At 41.4% G+C, this 20,642-nt stretch overlaps 1 protein-coding gene across 3 annotated transcripts; it reads right to left on the bottom strand.

Moving 5' to 3' along the window:
- Positions 1 to 600: 600 nt before the first annotated feature.
- On the bottom strand, positions 601 to 20,549 carry st3gal5 (ST3 beta-galactoside alpha-2,3-sialyltransferase 5). Of its 3 annotated transcripts, XM_030740047.1 has the most exons (9): positions 20,398 to 20,549; positions 11,639 to 11,733; positions 6,818 to 6,932; positions 4,261 to 4,470; positions 3,946 to 4,082; positions 3,532 to 3,718; positions 2,650 to 2,808; positions 1,347 to 1,652; positions 601 to 1,283 (listed from the first exon to the last, which is right to left on the bottom strand). In XM_030740047.1, the coding sequence occupies exons 2-8, from the start codon at positions 11,656 to 11,658 to the stop codon at positions 1,395 to 1,397; spliced, it is 1,086 nt and encodes a 361-aa protein (XP_030595907.1). In that variant the 5' UTR covers positions 11,659 to 11,733; positions 20,398 to 20,549; the 3' UTR covers positions 601 to 1,283; positions 1,347 to 1,394. The 3 variants fall into 3 exon arrangements, with proteins under 3 accessions (XP_030595907.1, XP_030595906.1, XP_030595908.1); XM_030740046.1 differs by having other exon boundaries at positions 601 to 1,652; XM_030740048.1 differs by lacking the exon at positions 6,818 to 6,932 and having other exon boundaries at positions 601 to 1,652.
- Positions 20,550 to 20,642: the final 93 nt, after the last annotated feature.

Genomic DNA, 20,642 nt, shown 5'->3' with positions numbered 1-20,642 from the left:
CTACCTGCGAAAAGGGCAGAGTGTAAACTACCCTCCCGTTTCTGAGACTGTGCGTCTCTTATTTAGAGTTAATGAGAAGCAAGTAATTGTCAATATTTAACCTGCACTGTCCTGAACTCCGACCACCGGCCTTCACACTTGGAATCTGTGTGCAGTGCTTTGATTTTAAATACGCGCAATAAAATGACAGCATGTAATTTCACTGTACAAAGTGATTATTAATTGTCTGACAAATGCCAGCTGACGCTGCAATCCTACACGCTCATGGGATGATGAGCAGAAAAATAATTGAACAATAAAAGCTTTAAAACACACACACACACCTTAACTGATGACATGACTCAGAACTCTGAAATATGAAAATAATACATTTGCAAATAAACCACCCTGCATGATGACACCTTATGTGCATTTCAGTAAAAAAAAACAAACCAACAGGCATCAACATAAATTTAAATAAAAAGGTAAGAACAGAAAACTTCCATGTTTCTTGGAGTTTATTACTAAAGCGTGACAGGTATCTGTAAGCTGACACACGAAAACCTTCAAACATGAAGAGTTATTAGCTACACTGCAAAAAATTCAGCGATGTAGAAATAATTAAAAATCATAAATAAGATTTATTTTCACGCCAGTTTTCACAGACCAACAAAGCCTTATTACAATGGAATGATTATTACTATAAAAATGACAAACATCTTGGACAAATCTGTGCAACTGAACATGGCTCCATTCTGTTCCACCGATTCTATAAACGCACATAAATGTGCTGTACAAACGCGAGCTGTTTGCCGGACACTGGATGAGTTTGAAAGAGAATATCATGTCTCTAGAACATGTAAAGAAACACGTCAGTCAGTTAGCCCAATGTGCTCATTAGGAATCCTTCAACATTAATGTAGCTTACATGAGAACAACTGTGATATCAAATAACAGTGTTTTCAAGCTCCCTGTTGTGTTCCACAACTAAAAATGACCAGCTGTTACAAATTAACTACTAAGGGAATCTGCAATACTGACATAATTTACAGTTATTACAAACTGTATGCTCAGTAATTCCCCAGATGTCAGCATTCAAGCCATTTCAAATAAAAAGTTCAGTCCGTGGGCGACCGGCTGGCTCAGTGGTGGAGCAGGCGACCACATGCATGTGCCGTGTTGCGGTGCTGGCGGCGCAGGGTTGAGTGCCGGCTTATTCCCCCGCATCTTTCTCCCCATTTCCTGTCTATTTATCTACACTAATATATAAGCCGCTGTGGCCAAAAAGAAGCACTTTGTTAAAAATATCCTACAACTCTTATGTCGTTTCTTTCCAGTGTCTCACTGGAGCTTTTTATGTAACAAAACTCTACATGTTAGAAAGGAAGTGCTTTGCGGTGAAATGTTTTGGCGGCTCAGCTATGGCAGAAGGAGCAGTGAATCCCCCCCGTCAGGTCAGTGATCGTTCCCTCTCTAACCAGCCTTTGCAGGAGCTCAGTCTCTCTGTCCACATTGTGCATATTCTGCTGCAGCATGGCACTCATGGGCAGGTGTTCGTAGTAGTGCAGTGGCACCATGTGCTGGGAGAGGTTGTAGCCAAAGCCCGCCAGGCTGACCTCGTCGCACAGCAGGCTGGCTAAAGTCAGCGCAGACACACCCAGGGTGGGAACATTCTGCAAATATACACAAAAACAAGAGTTAAACTTTTAATAAGAGACATGCTGGTGGTTCCACTGACCCCTAAACCTTCCATATGAACACAGACACAATATTTTTAACTCTTATGGGGTCTATAAATGGTCACACTTGGATAGTATGCTGTTATATTATTACTTTACTACTGTACATTACTGCACTGCATTGTTTGCAAATCTGCCTTGGATTCTATTTATTGCACATTTAATAAGCTGCTGGATGCCCCAGTTCCCTTCAGGATCAAAAATCTATCTATCCATCTATCTAGTACTGCAATAGTCAAACGTTAACACAAGGGGGAGTCACTCCAACATAACACACTGTGCTGCAACATGCCCAAAGGGACATGTTTATGCACAGCCTGATATAACTTGTTTTCTGTTAATGTCCTGGGGCGGGGTGGGCTGCGTGGTGGGTGTCTGTATGTTTCCAGGTGGTCCAGTGGGCAGGCGGTTGTGTCTCTGCTTTCGTGGCTGTTGCCAAGGTGCACACCTGTAGCTGGTTTAATCAATCAAGGCCTGGAGTATTTAGGATTGTCTGATGACGATGACACACCACCAGACTGTACAGCCTCCATGGTGGTAATCCAGCTAGCTCGCCTTTTGTGTATTATTCCCGTCTGCCTGTTTGTAGCCTTGCTCTTTCCTGATCATCATTTGGCTCCTTTCTGCTGAATCGCACCTCAGCCTCGCCACAGAGCCAGCGTACTCAGCCTCCACCTACCGGCCACACTAATCACGCTAGTGTGCACTCACCCCAGCCACCGGACCCTGAAACTCCCCTCCAGCCCAAAACCCGACAAGTTTCCCCCCGATCCTTGCTCTCCGAGTGAGCCCATTCATTCCTCTTTAACGCACTACCACAACACCACCTTTGGCCCCTGCTTAATGCTGTCTCTCTTCAATGTTAACACAATTCAATCTGATCAGATTTTTAAAAACACACCTTGCACTGTGTATGTGAACCATCTATTACCTGGTCCCAGCCCCACAGGCGTGACCTGGGTGGAGGGTACTTCAGGAGGTCTACTGCAGTCACTCTGATCACACGGGGATCTAGAACTCGGAAGCTGCTGGCTTTAAGAGGGATCTGATCCGGAACCTTCTGCCAGAAAAAGAACCAATCCCACAGAGGCTGCAACACAAAGCACAAGCTATTGCTTTCACCTCAGACCTCATTTTTGCTCAGAGTTACATAATCCAGGCGAGTACGTGTGAATAAACATGAACCAGGGTACAAATTCCTTTGAACAGACACTGATGCAATTAGGGAATCAATCAAGTGGTAAAATTGATCAAACACAGATTAATCACAAGACTTCACTCAGGCGTGAGCCACAAATGGTTTCTAAATCTACAATATCTGAGAATGGATGTTTTTTTTGGCAGCACATGGTTTTAAAAAGAGCTTTCATGCTTAGCGGCTGTTTGTACTTTAAGCTTCATGTACGCTACTTAAATTAATTCTGAGTACTTGCTCAATTTTTACTTTTTAAATCATTTTTGTTTTCAAAATTCACATTAGATCTAAAATGTATCTTCTTCCACGTTACTCTTTTATAGAACTGTTAGCTATTTATAGCACTGTTACTACTGTTCAACATCATGCATTAGACCTGACTCGATCTGACAAGTTTTCAGAGTGTTTTCTGACCATATGCAGCCATTCGTGGCCTAGTTTTCAGTATTTAACGGTTTCTCCAGGATGTTTGTGGCAAGATCTATAAAAACTGTCAGAATAAGGCAGCTTTTATCCAAGAACATGATCGGACATATTTAGCTGAAAATACTGTAAGAAATAATACACCTGTCGTATCATGTTTAGTCTCAATCAAGTTAATCAGTCAGCACTCCTCACCACAGTGCGCTTGTTGATCATAGCAGAGGTCCAGGCGACATCTCCGCTTTTATACACCACCGTTACAAACAGAGTGTGCGGGTCCGTGTCGATCCAGCTGAGAGGCGTGCCCTCTGGGTAACTCATCCTGATGCTGGTTCGATTTCCAACGTCAACGCTGAACTTTCCCAGAGGACCTCTGTTTAACCTGAAGGACAAAGAGTCACAAACTGTCTGATTTCTTACATAAATATTTGTGCAAAGTCAGAACACATGGTGCTCAGGTCAAACCTTTAACGTGGATTCACATTGGGCACCCGTTTAGTCAAGTAGGTTGTTTGCTTGCTCAAGTTTACTCATCACTATTACAATGAACAGTGAAATGGCCCATTATAGATCAGCTGGGTTAATAAATGCTGCATTTGAGGTTCTAACCTGATAATGGTGTCGAAGCGGTCAATCAGCGGGCCCAGCTCCAGGCCTTTGAGAATGCCTCCATTTCCCACGACCACACAGCGCTTACATTTACCTGCAGTCTTTTCTGGCTTGGGTGCAGAGTCAGAGGCTGGCAGCTGCAGAGGGAAATTTACAGTTATCACGTGCAAAATCTGTGCCAGTTGTGGTGTACAACTGCAGCATATTTGCACACAGGTTTTTTGTTTGGTTTTTTTTGCAACACAGCATCAACAAATATGCATAAGTGGCTCAGATACTGAAGCACAGAAAAAAAAAAAAAAAAGTTGCATTCACCAGCTTTAGCAGCTCCACTACTTTGCTCTGAAGCTCTCTGAACCCAAACGGTGGTGGATACAGGAACATGTCCTCGGTGAGCGGCTCATCCTTCCACAGAAAGGGCTGGATCATGTGACTGGAAGTGGGGACCTGACTTAACAAGCTCTGCCTGGTGCCCTCAAGGCGACATTCACTCCTCAGGACTCTTTGCACATGTTCGTGCACCAGCTGCAGGAAGCAGAGAGGATGTGAAAAAGACACGAGTGAGAAGCAGACCATCTACGTGCAAACTATTTTCATCTGGACATGGATCGGATTTGAAAAAAAAAATTAATTTGTCCCAAAAGTTAGGGAATGACACCAGCTTAAATAACTTAAATAAATTAGAACAGCTCAATAAAATAACATACAACATGACAAAACAAATCTCTCAATGAAGTAAAGATTACACTTAAAAGGGAGCTCAAATGAACAGAATGTGAAATAATTAAAATCAAGTATCTCAATAAGTACAAATGTAAACAAGATACCATAAAACATTAAGTAAAAGATCACCTGAGTGCAGTTTGTATGTGTTAAGTGACCGCAGTATAAAAACGCTCGTGTCTGGGAGAGCCAGTCTCTGTTTCATCAGTATCCCTGCTACAATTGCAACATGAAGACACTCCAAGTGACTCAGAGAACAGATCATTGAAAAGTGAAAGTCAGGCAATGGCTACGAAACTATTTCCAACCCAGTGGACATCCCACTGGTGACGAGGCCACTAAGACACCTATGACCACTTAAAGCTTCAGTGGCTCAGATGGGAGAGACTGTACCTACAACAACTGCTCGGGTTCTTCACCAGTCAAAGCTGTATGGGAGAGTGGCAAAGAGGAAGCCAATCTCACATGGAATTTGCCAAAAGGCATTTTGGGGGCTCAAAGGTCTGATGAGACAAAAATTGAGCTTTTTTGGCCATGAGACGCTGTATTTGGTGAACACCAAACACAGCACATCACAACAAACACACTGTCTCCACTGTCAAGCAAATTGGTGTCAACATCTCTGGGGATGCTTCTCAGCAGCAGGCCCTGGAAGGCTCGTAAAGGTAATGCGGAACATGAATGCAAGAAAGCATCGCCAAATCCTGGAGGATAATCTGACTCTTGTCTCCCAGAGAACTACAATTTGGGAGAAGATTAATTTTCCAGCAAGTCAACGAACCCAAGCATACAGCAACAGCTACGCAGAAATGGTTCACAGACAACAAGGTGAATGTTCTGGAAAGCCTAGATCTCAAACCAATCGAGAATTCATGCCTGGATTTGAAAAGAACTGTTTACGCCCGATCCCCGAGCAACCTGACAGAGGTTGAACTTTTTTTTTTGCAAGGAAGACTGGAGAAAAACTGCAGCATCCAGATTGTAGCCAAAGGTGCATCTACTGACCTAAAGGGGGGGTGAATATTTATCAGTACTAATTTACTTGACCTTATATAGCCTATCCAGCTGCCACAGGGCAAAAGGCAGGGCACACCCAGGTCAGGTCGCCAGCCTGAGACAGAAAACTATCTGAACTCACATTCACACCTATGACCAATTTAGAATCACCAATTAACCAAACCCACTAACTGCATGTCTTTGGACTGCAGGAGGAAGCCAGAGTACCCAGCGAAAACCCACACAAAACACGGGGAGAACACGCAATCTCCACACAGAAAGGCCCCGGGCACACGGTGGATTGAAACCCAGGACCTCCAGCACGTTATTTGTTATCTGCAAATGTCAAATAACATTAAAGCAGCTAAATACGGGACAACCACAATGATGACACAGCATCTTTTTGCTGTTATCTGTGCTGAGCCGCTGGTTAGTTCCTAAAATGAAGGAGGAGTGTAATGGAGCTCTAAAGCTGCTCTTTATCAGCAACATGTATCTAATATAATAGTTCATTATTATAAAACTCTAAATCAGCTTAAAAAGCTGCACATTCTGTCACAGAGACGAGGCTCGTCATCCCTCAGTCAGCTTCTGTGTTTCTATATTAGAACAGCGGCTTGCACAGAAAAGGAAGAGCCAATCAAGTTTCAATACCAGTGAACAAAACGAGCAAAATCTGAAGTACATCAGGTTTGATGGGTTAAAACAACCAGCACAGTGAGAACTGGCAAAATAAACATGACTAAAAAAAACTGAAATGATCTAACTAAAATATTAAAGTAGAATTAAGAAGAAAGTGAGAAATTGTTCATTTAAGGCTATACTATTTCTGAACTTTGATTTAAATGCTTAAAAATTTCAACTTGTTTCCTCAAATCATGAATTAATACCCTTACCGTCATCACAAATATAAGAACAGCAGAAGCATTATATAAACTAATTCCTGACACCTTTTAGTGTATTCGATTTTATTGCTTTACTATAATTAATATTTTTTATTGTGGCATAAAAAAGTGTAACAATATTCTGTTAAAGCTGTTATTGAAGCTACGTCTTGTTTCGTGAGTCCTGTGTTGGGGTCATCATTGTTCTTAACTTCACGGGTAACTCAGTAAACCCACACCCAGAGCACTCTGCCCTACTTTGCTCTCACCTTTCTATGTGCAGGGTTGACGAACAGCTTCACAGGTTTGCTTGGTCCTGTTCCCAGCAGGGGCAGTGAGATCATCACCAGGACCAGCAAAACCCCAACCACTACCAACACACGGCTGGACACACACACACACACAGAAAGATGAGATACAAGGAAAAATATTTTTAGTAATCATAAACCTTGATTTGTATCACCCTTTTCATTGAGATCAGTGTAATTCAGTGCTTCATAGAAACTGTAACAGCAAACTCAAGATTAAAAACTAGATCAAATAAATGAATAAGACAAGAACAACAATGTATTATAATTCATTCACGCTGAATAAAGTAGATTCAAATATGTAAATAAAATAATGGTGCAAAAAAACTGAAGCTAGTCTATCCCACCACTCAGAAAACCCAAAGCCAGCAGCGTCAGGGTGGCTCAGTGGTGGAGCAGGCAACCATGTTTGCCGCGAGGCTGAAAGCAGGCAGCGCAGGCTCAAGTCCCAGCCTGTTGCTCTTTTCTGCATGTCTCTCGCTTTCCTGTCATATCTACTCCGTCAATAAAGCTGAAACTGAAAAAGTCGAGCATGCTTGCAACCCCCAGTTTTCTCAACAAAAACACTGACAGCACAACAGAAGCACTGAAGATGATGCAGTCATAGATTAGTATAGAGTCTGTCTGCAGGCACACACCAAAGAGCTGGGGTTTTTTTTTTTTTTTGCAGGCCAATAAAACTATACACGGGCCAGTAAAACTCTGAGCCACTGACCTGGAGCTGTTGGGTTTGGCACTGAATTATTCTCAAGATAAATTTTTATCATCTACACCATGAGAATGTTTTCTGCAGGAGGACACATTGCACCAAGCACAGGATACACTTCCGTTCTGAGATCAGTGATATGCTCGCTTTTCTTTGTTGCAGTCACATGCAAAAAAAATGTACCTCATCAGTACAACACTGTCAGAATTTTTGGTTCCTCTTAATATCAGAAAGCCTTCCAAGAAGACAGAGTAAAGGCTATTTTATTTTATGCCTTGGTTTAGGTTGCATGCATACCTTATTTTGACATTAAATACAATTTTAATATGAGACAAAGGCTTTAGTTTTTCTTACAGATGCAGATAAACTTTTAAAACACTGCAGTTTCTAAAATAAAAACCAATGACGGGATCGTTTTAAAAGACCTGTGTCTAACCCCACTAACTGCATGTCTTTGGACTGTGGGAGGAAACCCACGCAGACACGGGGAGAACATGCAAACTCCACAGAGAGAGAGAGAGAGAGAGAGGCCCAGGCCAAGGTGGAATCAAACCCAGACCTTCTAGATGTTATTGTAGCTGTGAGGCAGCAGTGCTAACCACCGTGCCACCATGCTGCCCATTCATCTGATTGCGTCATTAAAATTGCTGCAGCCCTACTTAAAAGTAATGCATTGGTTACTAATTAGTGGTAATACTGATCTTTTCATTCATTTGCCTCTATAAGCTATTCCTCAACACTTAGAGCGTGTAGCAGCAGATCATGCATGGTGATGATGATGATGATGACGGATTTTTCTGCTGAGTGTAACAGAACTACAGGCTCTACAGCCATCTGTGCATGCAGGGAACAAACGGTCTTGATCCAAGCAAAAGTCTGAATTTTGGAGGAAGAACTCAGGACCAGCCATAAAGCTGCAATTTTAACAGTTTTCTTTTGGAAAACCTGCAGCTTCCCTCTGCTTACTCTAATCAATCAGCTGCAGATTTGTTATCAGCTCACAATAAATTCTACTGTCTCCCTCTTTCTAAGTGTGTGACTCTGAGGACAGTACTGCAGCTGTCAAGCTGTCAGCCAGTGTCCTTGCACTGGAAACAGTTAACCACAGCAATCAAAGATATTTGTATAAAGCCTGAGACACAGAACATGCTGATCAATGATTAGACATTTGTTGTGTTGCAGTTAGTCATACTAATGAAGAACTGTCAAAGCTGGGAGATGATATGAATATCTGAGTGACGATGAGGCTGAAATCACTAAAACAGAACTGTATTCAGATTAAGTTATCAAATATTGTCAAACAATATTCTGAAAGGTACAGAGTCTGAATCCCGACAGATTGGATCTATTCGGAACCTGATCCGCCCAAAGCTATCATAGGCTACAGGACGGATCAGCAAACCACATCCAGCTTGGAGTCCACTTGCAAAGCAGGATCCAGAATGCGCGAGGATCACAGATTCAGACCACATAAGACCCAGTTCCAGTTCAGCTTCGGTCATTTCTCAGCTTAGTCCGCCTGAATCGGTTTTGGATCCGTTCATAGTGGCTTATTTTATCCCAAAGCGATCGGTATTCCTCATTTGAAATGGTTCGTCCTCCCAAAACTACACTGAAATATTTCAAATGTATAACAGCTAAGACATGAGTGAAGTCTGACCTTAGATCAGATTCAAAATGGTTGAACTGGTGAACATCAAAGCTGAGATTTTCTGTAAAAGTTTTTCATTCAGTAATGGCAGAAATGATGGAAGTTCTCTATGAAGGAGTGAGGTTATTACAGCTCATTTTTACTGAATAATTATTAGAGAAAAAAAAATGTGTAACAAAAACAGCTTTTTATTGAATTAACAAAAAGAAAAGCTCCACCTTGGAGTCTGTGGCTGTCTGGGTCACTGACATCACTGATATCACAGATAACTGTCTGATCTGTTTGTCCAGATTTTTATCTTCAGATTCTCTCTCCTACATTTCATCCAGCTTCATTCAATAACATTTATGATTTTTATGATGACCAATAACAGAAATAAAGAAATTATATATTTTATACCAAACTTTGTCATCTTCATAGACTGGGCCAATCAGACTGGGCCAAGCTGGTTCAAATGACTACTTTCTTCCCTTTTTTAAGATAAACATCATGATTTTTCACTGACACGTCTTCATATTTCTCAGTCCACCGGCTTCAAATGAAGGCTCTGCTCTTTATTTACTGGTTGCCGTGGTGAACGCATGAACTTTCCTCAGGGTGAACGCATTGAGCAACGATCGCTGTTATCTGATCGGCCTTTCCGCCCTTCTGGAACAAGAAAACGTCTGTTTTGCTGAAACTGCTTTCTGGAATCGAGCCCACGCCTAACACAATCAGTCAGCTCAGTTCCACTTGTGATGGCAGACCCATAAGCACGCAAGTATAAAGTGTATGCAGCATAAGAGGACAGGAAAATCAAGCTTCACGAGAGGGCTGTGAAGAGTAAGAAGGGGAGAACTCTGCTGTTTGCAAAAGATCCATCACAGCCGTGGGTCATGTAGCCCCTTAACTGGCCAAGGCCCACTGACGGGCTGTTTGTAGTCCCTTTTATATGGCAGGCTAGACCCTCCCATTTTTACTGACACCTCATTCGGCCAATCATGTAACTGGCTGCACCAAATCACCTGACAAAGCTGCGCGATGCCCTTTGAGTATCACTGGCTCTAGCGAACCCATTTCTTAACATGATTGGCCGAATGAGGTGTCAATCAAAATGGGAGGGTCTAGCCTGCCATATAAAATGCACTTCATTCGGGCAGCGGACCAGACGCGGTCAGTTAAAAGGCTATGAAATGGGTTTTTCAGAGCCAATAATAACCAGAAGGCGTTATGTAGTTTTTGTCAGGTGATTTTTTTGCTGCCAGTTAAGGGGTTAAATAATTGCCTTTTAAATTTGAAGCGGCATGGTATGCCAGCTTATTGTGAAAGATCAAAAAAAAAATAAAAAAATCAAGCAAGCTACGTAAAGCCATTTATGGCAATCAAGTTACTGAACTCGTTAGCATTTACATATAAGTAAATGCATGCAAGGACAATCTCATTTTCACAGCAATGTAATAGAGAACAAAATACAACTCAAAGCAAAAGATAAAACACCACGTGCAGTCTGGAATGGCACAATTCATCTCCATGACACGATCCTTCTGGACTTTCATTTCATTGCTCGCCTTTGTCAGCGTCAACAGCTTTGACCAACTCGGAGTAACACTGCACCGGTACTCTCTGTTAAGACCCTGAGGGCAAATCACATTCAGATACCTGTCCAACTAAAGTGCTGTCATAGTCTGACGGGTGCAGCTTGAAGAGTATGCATCTATGGTGTGAATTTGAACATCCCAGGTCACATTGTTCTCAAGTTTTGGCCAACGTTAAAGTTTTTGTGGAACGGACGTCGCCAATGCCAAGGCTATGACAATAGCTTGACTTCATTTTTGAAACAGCTGAGCTAAAGAGGGGTTTACTGGGGAAAAAAACTCAATAAAAACATCATTCATGGTTTTGGGTTGGTTTTTTTGGTGGTGTGGGTACAGACACAGTCTCTATGGGGATGGGTTTTTAGGGGTGACGACAGGAGAAGAGAAGCTGCAGAGAGGCATGTAAGATTGCAACTCGGCTTCCTGGTCTCAAGTCTGGACAGTCGCATTTGAGACGGTTTAATATATTTGACCAGATTTCTAGAAATTAGAGCAGCTCCATCTAAAGTGGAGGGACAAGGGTTTTCCCAGAAAGCTTCCCAATTAGCTATAAAACCCATGATTTTTTGGGCACCACGCAGACAATTTAAGGAGAGCACGGGGCTTAACATGTCACACTGGGGAGGGGGTTTTCGCTGCTGTTTGTGCCAATAGTTTTGCATTGCTACAGAGACCTGTTTCTAAATGCACCATTAGTCTGTTAAAAAGCCATTTGTTTTACTTTAATGCACAATTCATGGTTAAAAATCACAAAATGTTTCATTTCCGTGTGCACAACTCTCCCGATCCTCCATAAATAACCACCATTGTTGACAGAAGAGCAGGAGTCTTTTGTGCCGTGTGATTATCACCTGTATCGGTGAAGCCTCATGATGGTCTCTATTGTGGGACGTCTTCTGGTCTCTCTGCTGGAGCATGAAGCCCTCTGGCTCTCAGCGGTCCTGACCTGTACACACAGGCATAGTCACATGGTCACATGCAGTCAACAGAAAGGCTACTTATTAACAAACACTGAAATACTCAAATAGCAGTTTTTTTACGGATGACCTGAATTTAATCCTTGATAGTTCACTGAACAAAAACTAGAGTTTCTGAAACAGAGACTTTACCGAGCCTCTTCACCCGCTCATTCCAGTATGAAGGATTCAAGGCAAAAATACCCTCCAAAGAATGTTAGTGAGGACTTGTGAATGAGAATAACTTTATTGATCGCAGAGGGAAATTCTGTCATAGCTCATCTATTTATATGAGAACTGAAAAGCCTGATGGCTGTGAGTACAAATGATTTCCTGCATCTCTCCATTTTACAATGAAGAGAGGGGAGTCTTCCAGTACTGATATTTTTTTCTTCCATAAAGATATAAAAAGTGGGTGATCAGAGCTGTTCAGGATCACTTTTAATGTCATTAGTGTGTATCCCCCCCCGCCTCTCCCAGCGTATCCAGTCTGGCTCCAATTACAAAGCCAGCTTTCATCCAGTCAGTTGGGAGGAGAGAGAAACTTGACTTGAAGTCTCCTGAAATTTCGACAACACGTCCTCTTCCCAGGAGACAAAATACAACAAGATCAGAGCTGCCAAACTTAGCTGCTACCAAATGAAGTGCATGTTCTAGAATATATAAATAAATGCACATAAATGTCAGGGAAATCTGTTTAGGTTTCATGTGTCTGAAAGAAAGAAAAAAAAATATCAGCAGATTTGATTTTTAAATTGCCATATATCAGTATCGGGCTTATAAATCCTACATCAGTCAGACTCTGTTAGTCACTACTACCAAGCTACCCCCAGTGATGCTGGTGATTCAGAAAATGTATGAAATGCTTTTATACTTGATTCTAATCTGCTGCTCAGTCTGTTTTACACTGCTGGATTTGCAGCTCTGCAGATCTGCAAATGCATTCCTAATAAGGACAGATCCAGCCCACAGGCAATAAAATGCAAACAGAGAAAAGCTATGCTACGTGCCTCAAGTGAGTATCTGGAATGGCCCAAAACCAAACACTGAATATCTACATAAACCAGCACCAAGCCAAAATATAGCACAAAGTATATACATGTATACAAATTCCTATAAAGAATTCAAGAACACATGTGCTTTAATAAATGACACATATTAGAAATATCTGAACTCTCACATACATTTAGTAAACTATGCCTTGCAGAATGTAGGTTTACAAGCCCATTACCGTATAAGCCATTAACAGATCTGATTAAGGTTTTCATTCTGATGCAGGCAGGACGGCCAGCCCCCCCCCCGTTCCTTCACCTTCCATAAAATGTCAGCATTTTTTTTTTCTATTGTGCTGTATTTAGCGGAGTGTTAAAGTGAGCAGAAAAAGGTATCCCGTATTTATGGGATCTGTACAGGGGAAAAAAATTACCTTCAGGTACTTATTAACAATTTTACGGTATTATCCCACAAACCCAATTCCAAAAAAAAGTTGGGACACTGTGTAAAATGTAAATTTAAAACAGAATGTGATGACTTACAAATTTCATAAAGCCATATTTGATTTGAATTTGATGGCACTTACACATCTGGACAGTCTGGGAAAGTAAGTGGTACTTAAAAGAAACAACCGAAAGAACATTTTTCAACTAATTACTGTAAATTAATTGCCATTGTGTCAGTAAGATGACTGGATATAAAATGCAAAATACTGTCTACAAATTGTGGAAAAATTTTAAAATGTTCTGTGAAGACTGATTGCCTCATCTACAGTACATAATAATATATAATCTGGAGTAATCTCTGCGCACGAGGGACAAGGCTAAGAATCAGTACTGGATGCGCGTTGATCTTGCGGGCCTCAGGCGGCACTGCATTAAAAACAGTCAGGATTCTGTCATGTAAATGACTGCACGTTCTCAGGAACACGTCCAGAAATCGCTGTGTGAACACAGTTCACTGTTCCATTCATAAATCATCTGCTTTGCATCAATCATGCAAAGAAGCAACTGCGTGAACATGAACCAGAACTGCCACATTTTTCCCTGGAGCAAAGTGAAACTAATTCAACTTTCTTTTTGGAAAATGAGGATGTTGTTTGTCATGGTCCTGGGCCAGGTGTGGGGTTGACTAGAAAAGCACCATCAGTCCTGGAAGGTATGGATAACATCTCCCATCAAGATGACATTTTTTCAGGGAAGGCCTTCATATTTCAGCAAGACAATCATAAACTGCATACTGCAGCTATTTCAACAGCATGACTTTGTAGTAAGAGGCTGAGTGCTGAAATGGCCTGCCTGCAGTTAGTTTTTTCTTAAAATGGTGCATTTTCTTGGATTAAACATTTGTTTTCTATGTTCTCTCGTAGGGCTGCAACTATTTTAGTTATCCAATATTCTATCAATGATTCCATCGATTAATCAGATAAGACGGATGTAATGATAAGTACTAAAAAAGGTGTAGTAGCTTACACATACAGAGAAAATGTTACAGAAATTGGGCAGTACCTAGGAGTGATGCCACGTAAGCGTAAGAATAAACAACTTGCTGGAGCTAGCATGAAGTTCTATTTGATGTTTTATTATATATAAACAAGAACATTACACGGTACCAGGAGTCAGGTCAAGAAAGGGAAGCAACACAACAAAATGGATGCAGTAAAACCGCCAGATCTGTTAACTCTGCCTGGAAACGTAGATGCAAGTTGGAGGACTTTCAAACAGCATTTCTAGCTGTACATGGCAGCAGAGGGAGTGGATCAACAAGCAGAGGAAAGAAAAAAAAAAAAAAAAAATCACCTTGCTGCTCACCATCGCTGGCCCAGCAGCAAAAGAAGTCTTCAACACTTTTGTGTTTGCTCAACTCAACGACAAAGGTAAGTCTGACGAGATCTTGAAAAAAATTTGATGAGCACTGCCTATCAAAGAAAAATGAAACGTACGAGAGGTGAGTGCTTCAACTCGTGCTTACAACACCAGGGTGATTCAGTAGATAATTTTCCCACCGACCTCAGGATTAAAGCTCAGTCCTGTAACTGCCATCTGAGACCACGACATTGTCCTGCCTATGGTAAAGTGTAAGGGACAAAACCGCTATGCCTGGCACTTACAAAATTCAGCTCAAGGATGATGCCAGGCCTGTAGTGCATGCCCCATGGAGAGTGCCTGCACCCCTCAGAGCTGGCTTGAAAAGAGAGCTGGAAAGGATGACTCAAATGGGTGTCATTGAGCGAGTGGAAGAACCCACAGACTGGGTCAGCTCTATTACATATGTCAAGAATACAGGTGCCATAAGAGTCTGCCTTGATCCTAAAGATGAAAACATTAAGAGTGAGCATTATCAGACCCCAAAACGAGAAGAGATAATGAATGAAATGGCAGGTGCTAAGTTTTTTTTAGCCTCACACGGGTGCTGGCAGCTGAGGCTGGACCCAGAAAGCAGCAAATACACCACCTTTAACACAACATTTGGGACATTTCCATTTCCTGAGGCTGCCATTTGGCATCAAATCAGCCCCAGAGATCTTCCACAGAGCAATGGAGTCCATAATAGAGGGTCTCCAGAGTCTATATAGATGACTTGGCTGTCTGGGGAACAACACAACAACAACAACGACAATATGATGGAAGACTGGAGAAACTCAGAGACAATCAAAAAGAATGGACTAAAACTAAACAGGAACAAGTGTCTCTTTGGACCTTAAGATGACCTTCTTAGGAGACAAGATCACAAGTGAAGGGGTGGACCCTGACCAGACAAAAGTGCAAGCCATAAAGCAATATTAGACATGCCCACCCCCACTGACAAAAAAGGCATCTTGCCACCCACGGGAATGATCAACTTCCTGGGTAAGTTCATTCCTAATCTTGCTGCCAAGAGCGCACGCCTCAGAGTTTTTCTACATCACAACACAGTGTTTGAGTGGACAGCACTACATGAGAAAGAGTGGAAAACATTAAAGGAAACTGTAACCACTGAGCCAGTACTCACATTCTTTTACCCATTAAAACCAACAAAAATCTCCACTGATATCTCAAAAGATGGCTTGGGAGCTGTCCTGCTCTAAATGCATGAAGACAAATGGCAGCCAGTAGCTTATGCATCGAGGTCAATGACAGAAACTGAGCAACCATATGCTCAAACTGAAAAAGAGACCTTGGGCTTAGTGTTTGGGTGTGGGAAGTTTCACAGTTATGTACATTAACTGCCAACCTCTGCAGCAGAGACTGACCACAAACCACTCATTTTATTCAGGAAAAAGAACCTCAGTGACATGCCATCCAGAATTCAAGGCATGAAGATGTTATTGCAGCGTTATGACTTTGACCTCATTTACACACCAGGAAAACACGCGGTACTGATAGACGTTCTGTCACAAGCACCAACAACAGGTAGTGACACGCAGCTCAGCCCCATGACTGATGATGCTGAAACACATGTAAACATGGTGACTGCTTCTCTCCCAGCATTAGACGTCATGTTGCAGCTGATTGTGCAGGAGATGGCAAAAGGCCCACTGCTGCAGAAAGTGATCCACCATATCCAGAATGGACGGTCAAGAGGAATCTGCCCACGGTTGCATCCTGTGTGTGCAGATTTGTGTATGGCTAATGGCCTGCTTCTGAGACAAAATAGGATTCTCATTCCACAATCTGTGTCAAGACATGTTTCACCACATCGATGAGGGACATCTTGGTATGGAGGAGTGCAAAAGGAGAGCAGTTTATTGCCCGGGCATCAACAAAGACGTAGAGGAGATGGTGCAGAAATGTGAAACAGGTCTCAAATATCACTACAAACAAAAAGCAGCCAATGCTTATAACAGACCTTCCCACTGCACCACAGCAGTGTGTTAATGGCCAACAACAGACTGCAATGACTTCTATTAGTATAACATCTTGCCGGCAAAATAGAGGTTGTTCAGTGGTAAATGTGAGGCCAACACTATATTGGTCCAGTCCTTCACTGGTTTACTTTAATTTCAGTTCAATTCAATAGTATGCAGATTTTTGGTATTTATTTCTTAGCATTAACATTCTCATTATTTCCATGTCATAGAAAAATAAAATACAATGGGCCCACATATTCAAAACCATTTATTAGCACCAAGTCAAGTCATGTCAATATTACCAAATGTTTGTTGAATGCTCTATTCCATGCTGCCACCATCTTGGAGAGCTGGACTGCCAAACAGGATGTGGAAGGTTCCAAATCTTTTTATAGTAAGGGGAGACTGGGAGCTCACTATGTCAGTAAGAACGCAGAGTGGGAATTTTCTTTTCTTGTGAAATAGTGAAATAGTTTAGCACTGTTGAGAATAACCTAAAGTTGATCCTTGTACTGAATTTGATATTTTATAATGTGTTATTAATAGTTACAGTTGTATAAAGTGCCATACTGTATTTCCGTGTGTGAGGCTCATTTGATCTGACCAAAGAGATTTATATAATTTCAGAGGTTGTAAGTAACAAAGTACAAATACTTCGTTACTGCGCCTCCACTCCGCCTTCAAAACAGCAAACCGATCTGAGCCTAAAGGCAGGAATAATAACACATAAGAGCCTTCATCTCCGGGGATTACTCCATACAAAGAAATCAAACCATATAAATTATGTATCCTTTACTGCCCTATAATCAGGGCTTAAAGTGGGCCAGACCGAGTGTCCGAGTGTCTGTAAGCTGTGGTCGTGGTACTTCAGGGTCTAACTAGCGCTGGCGAAGAGGAGCAAAAATAAAGGGAGTAATGTGTGGCAGCTAATTTTAGATGCAACGTTTCTAAATGCTCAACAAATATCAGCAAACACACAAAGTGTGTGTAGTTTGTCACACAGTGTGTCTGCTAGCTAAAAGAGCTGCTGTATTTCCAGGGAGAGGAAAGAGAGAGACGTTCACTCAGAGGAGAAAGAGGACAGGAGAGGAAGGAGAGAGGTTAGATTTAAAGGTAAGGACTGCAAAACAAACTGAGGTATGCTGACTTTGTGTTATTCAAAGATACTCTGCAGTTTAGTGTGTGATAAACAGGTCAGTTTGCTGTACTGTATTTACAGTAAAGCTCTGTGTTGGACTGGTGCACAGAGGCTGTGATTTACAGGGTTTTTGTTTTGTTTTTAAACATTATGCTGGTCCATTTAAAAAAAATATTTATGAACGTAAGTACAAGCAAACAAGGCAGTAACAATAGCGATTCATAAGATCATTATACATAAAGGTTAAGCATAAAAGAAAAAGAAAAAAGAACACAAAAAAAGGATTAGCATGAAATATGAGAAAATTAACACAGAAAAAAAAAGACAAGTTATAAACTATGTCTCAAGAGAAGGAAAATAATATAAAACAAAAATAATTCAATTGGGCTCATCTTAAAATAGATAAAACAGAGAGCAACTAATTTAAGGGCTTTCTTGTCACTTGCAATTTTTAGTGATTTACCCAGGAGTCTAAATTTATTAAGCCATCTGTTTATACATGATTTAGCTTTAAGGTATCTACATTTGTGAATATAAAATCTCCCTAATAATAAAACACCGTCCTGACAACAAAGTCGGAATTGGAATTCTCAATGAATGTTCCATATTTAAATACAGTAACTGATAACGGTGGTAACTGAATCCCTTTGGATCGCAGCCAGTTCCACGTCATCCCAGAAAGTCTGCACCGCCCGCAGTAGAAGAACAGGTGATCCAGGCTTTCATATCACTTTCACAGAACACAAAGGGGTTTACATGCAGATTAAATTTCAGTCTCATAAACTCACCGGTTGAGTAACTCTCATTAATGATTTTGAACTTAACTTCTTTAACTTTAGGGGGCAGGGGAAGTGAAATGTATTTTCTTTGTACAGCCTTAACCTGCTCAATCTCAAGCTCTTTCAGAAGATCATTTCTTTTGGCTGGGTTAGGAGAGACTTCATTTAGCAAAATTGTTCTGATCATCTTGTTTAAGAGAACTTTAATGCTGCTAATGCGGGTTAAACGCTCCGCTTACATGGAGACACTCGAGCTGCAGAGTTTAAACGAAGCATCGAAGCAACGAGGATTTTTTTTTTTAATAATCAATTTATGAATTCCCTTGTGAATAAAATATGGGTTTGTGAGATATGCAAATTGCTGCATTCTGTTTTTAATTTCATTTCAGAGAGTTTTGTCTAAAAACGCCTAAAGTGGAAAAGGTTTTGCTTTTGGTTTCACAAATTCTTTGCTGGAAACTTTTATTGTACTTAGTTGGCTACAATATGCTGAGAATTATGCCTTAATAGGGTTACAAATGCATATGACATGATCCACAAGTGTAAATTCAGATTGACAAATGTGCAGTGACTTGTAACTTTTGAGGACTCCCAAATGCTCCAATCCACACACACACACACACACACACCCATCCAAACCTGAATATTGCTAATTTACACACACTTTTTTTTTTTACAGTTCAGAATCACAATCCTCATCACTTAACTCTTTCAAAAAGCTTCCTGTGCCTACTAGTTTTGAAAAACACACAGCTTTAATTCTGGCGCGTTAAAATGGCCACCTCTACAGTTTGAGCACATCCCCTGCATATGCAGAAGAAACCACAAGGCTCCCACTGATGATCCTTTTCAGCGAACTTGAAGATACATTTTATTTCCCCTCTTTGGCTCCTTTCCTGAATGCCACTGACCACGGGCCAAACTCATCCTGCTCATCCCCGCTCAGCTTTGTTCTTGCAGTTTTACATTCATTTTCATTTACACCCTGAATAGTCTCTACACTGCGACAGTCCTGAGCCTCTTTGCTGATATGTATTTTTTATTGATTTTCAACCATTATTCTGTATTTTGTTTCCTTCTCTGTGCCTTTCTGGGGTATGCTAAAATATGTTTGAAACCCCACTCTGAACGCCTCTGCACCTCCTCCCCCCCTCACCCAGCGGAAAGACCCACCTATTACATATATGGTACCAAAAATGTCTCTTCATACAAGTTCTTTTTAATTATGAACCCTGGACTGTTCGTGCTGTTAACAAATAATGGACCGCTAACGTCTAACCTACTGAATACTCGCGTTTTTTTTTTTTAATAAATGCCAGAAGGGCGGCGTGGGTAGGGGGGCTGTTAAAGAATAACTGAGTGTCTTTAGACACGCGTCCTTCCACTTCACAGCTTACATTATGTAGTACGCTCCTTGAGGCGACTGCTTGTTGTCATTTGTCGCCATATCAATAAAATTGAACCGAATAGTTGCTGTTGCAGTTTTCTCTGGTAGCTTCGCCACAAACTTCATCAACAGAAATGGCTCTGCTAACGTCTCCAGCAGAGGGAGATCCCCCGGGTCGGTGGTACGGCGTGGGGGTATCGAATGCTGCTTGGTTCCCTGCTTATTAAAATCCTTCTAAAGTGTGTGATATTAGGATTGAAGGATGGATGTTACTTTATTTTAAAGTCTTTTTTTTTTTTTTTTTTAAATACTGAATAACACCTCCACATATCAGCAGTCCGCTATTAAACCCAGCTGCTCCAAAACGCAGTAAAGAAGCCTCACAAGGACGGAGCCCACCCCCTACTCACGAATTACCGTTATGGCCTCATCTGACCAAACGGTACCTAAACCACAAAAGGCTGACGCTTTCATACCCTTTCAAACCCAGCTCCGTTATTACTTCCACTCATTTCATTATTTACTTACTCTTCCATGGATGTCCACGACCCGTCATGACGCATCCTGTAGCAAAATAGTCTCCTAAAAATGCTGCAGCTTTACCATTCCACCCTCATGTGTCACTTCTGGGGAGATCAACCAATCAACTGGCGCTAACTCCCCCATCACTTCCGTTCTTTCGTAATAAGAGCCTCCCAAAATTTCAGTGTTATCAGCGTGTTCACGTAGGCTGAAATTAATGGCAATTATAAACACAATTGAGAGAAAAATAT

Source organism: Archocentrus centrarchus, chromosome 10 (assembly GCF_007364275.1).
Source record: "Archocentrus centrarchus isolate MPI-CPG fArcCen1 chromosome 10, fArcCen1, whole genome shotgun sequence".
Lineage (NCBI taxonomy): Eukaryota > Metazoa > Chordata > Actinopteri > Cichliformes > Cichlidae > Archocentrus > Archocentrus centrarchus.
The sequence above is the reverse complement of the archived record's forward strand: the minus strand, read 5'-3'. Positions and strand labels throughout refer to the sequence as shown.

What these genes read in the sequence shown, in the direction of transcription:
- st3gal5 (XM_030740046.1), bottom strand. Translation starts at nt 11,658, where the DNA reads ATGAGGCTTCACCGATACAG. An exon ending in ATGAGGCTTCACCGATACAG is followed by an intron (nt 6,933 to 11,638) that starts GTGATAATCACA and finishes GTGTGTGTCCAG; the next exon opens with CCGTGTGTTGGTAGTGGTTG. An exon ending in CGCTTCGACACCATTATCAG is followed by an intron (nt 3,719 to 3,945) that starts GTTAGAACCTCA and finishes TTTGTCCTTCAG; the next exon opens with GTTAAACAGAGGTCCTCTGG.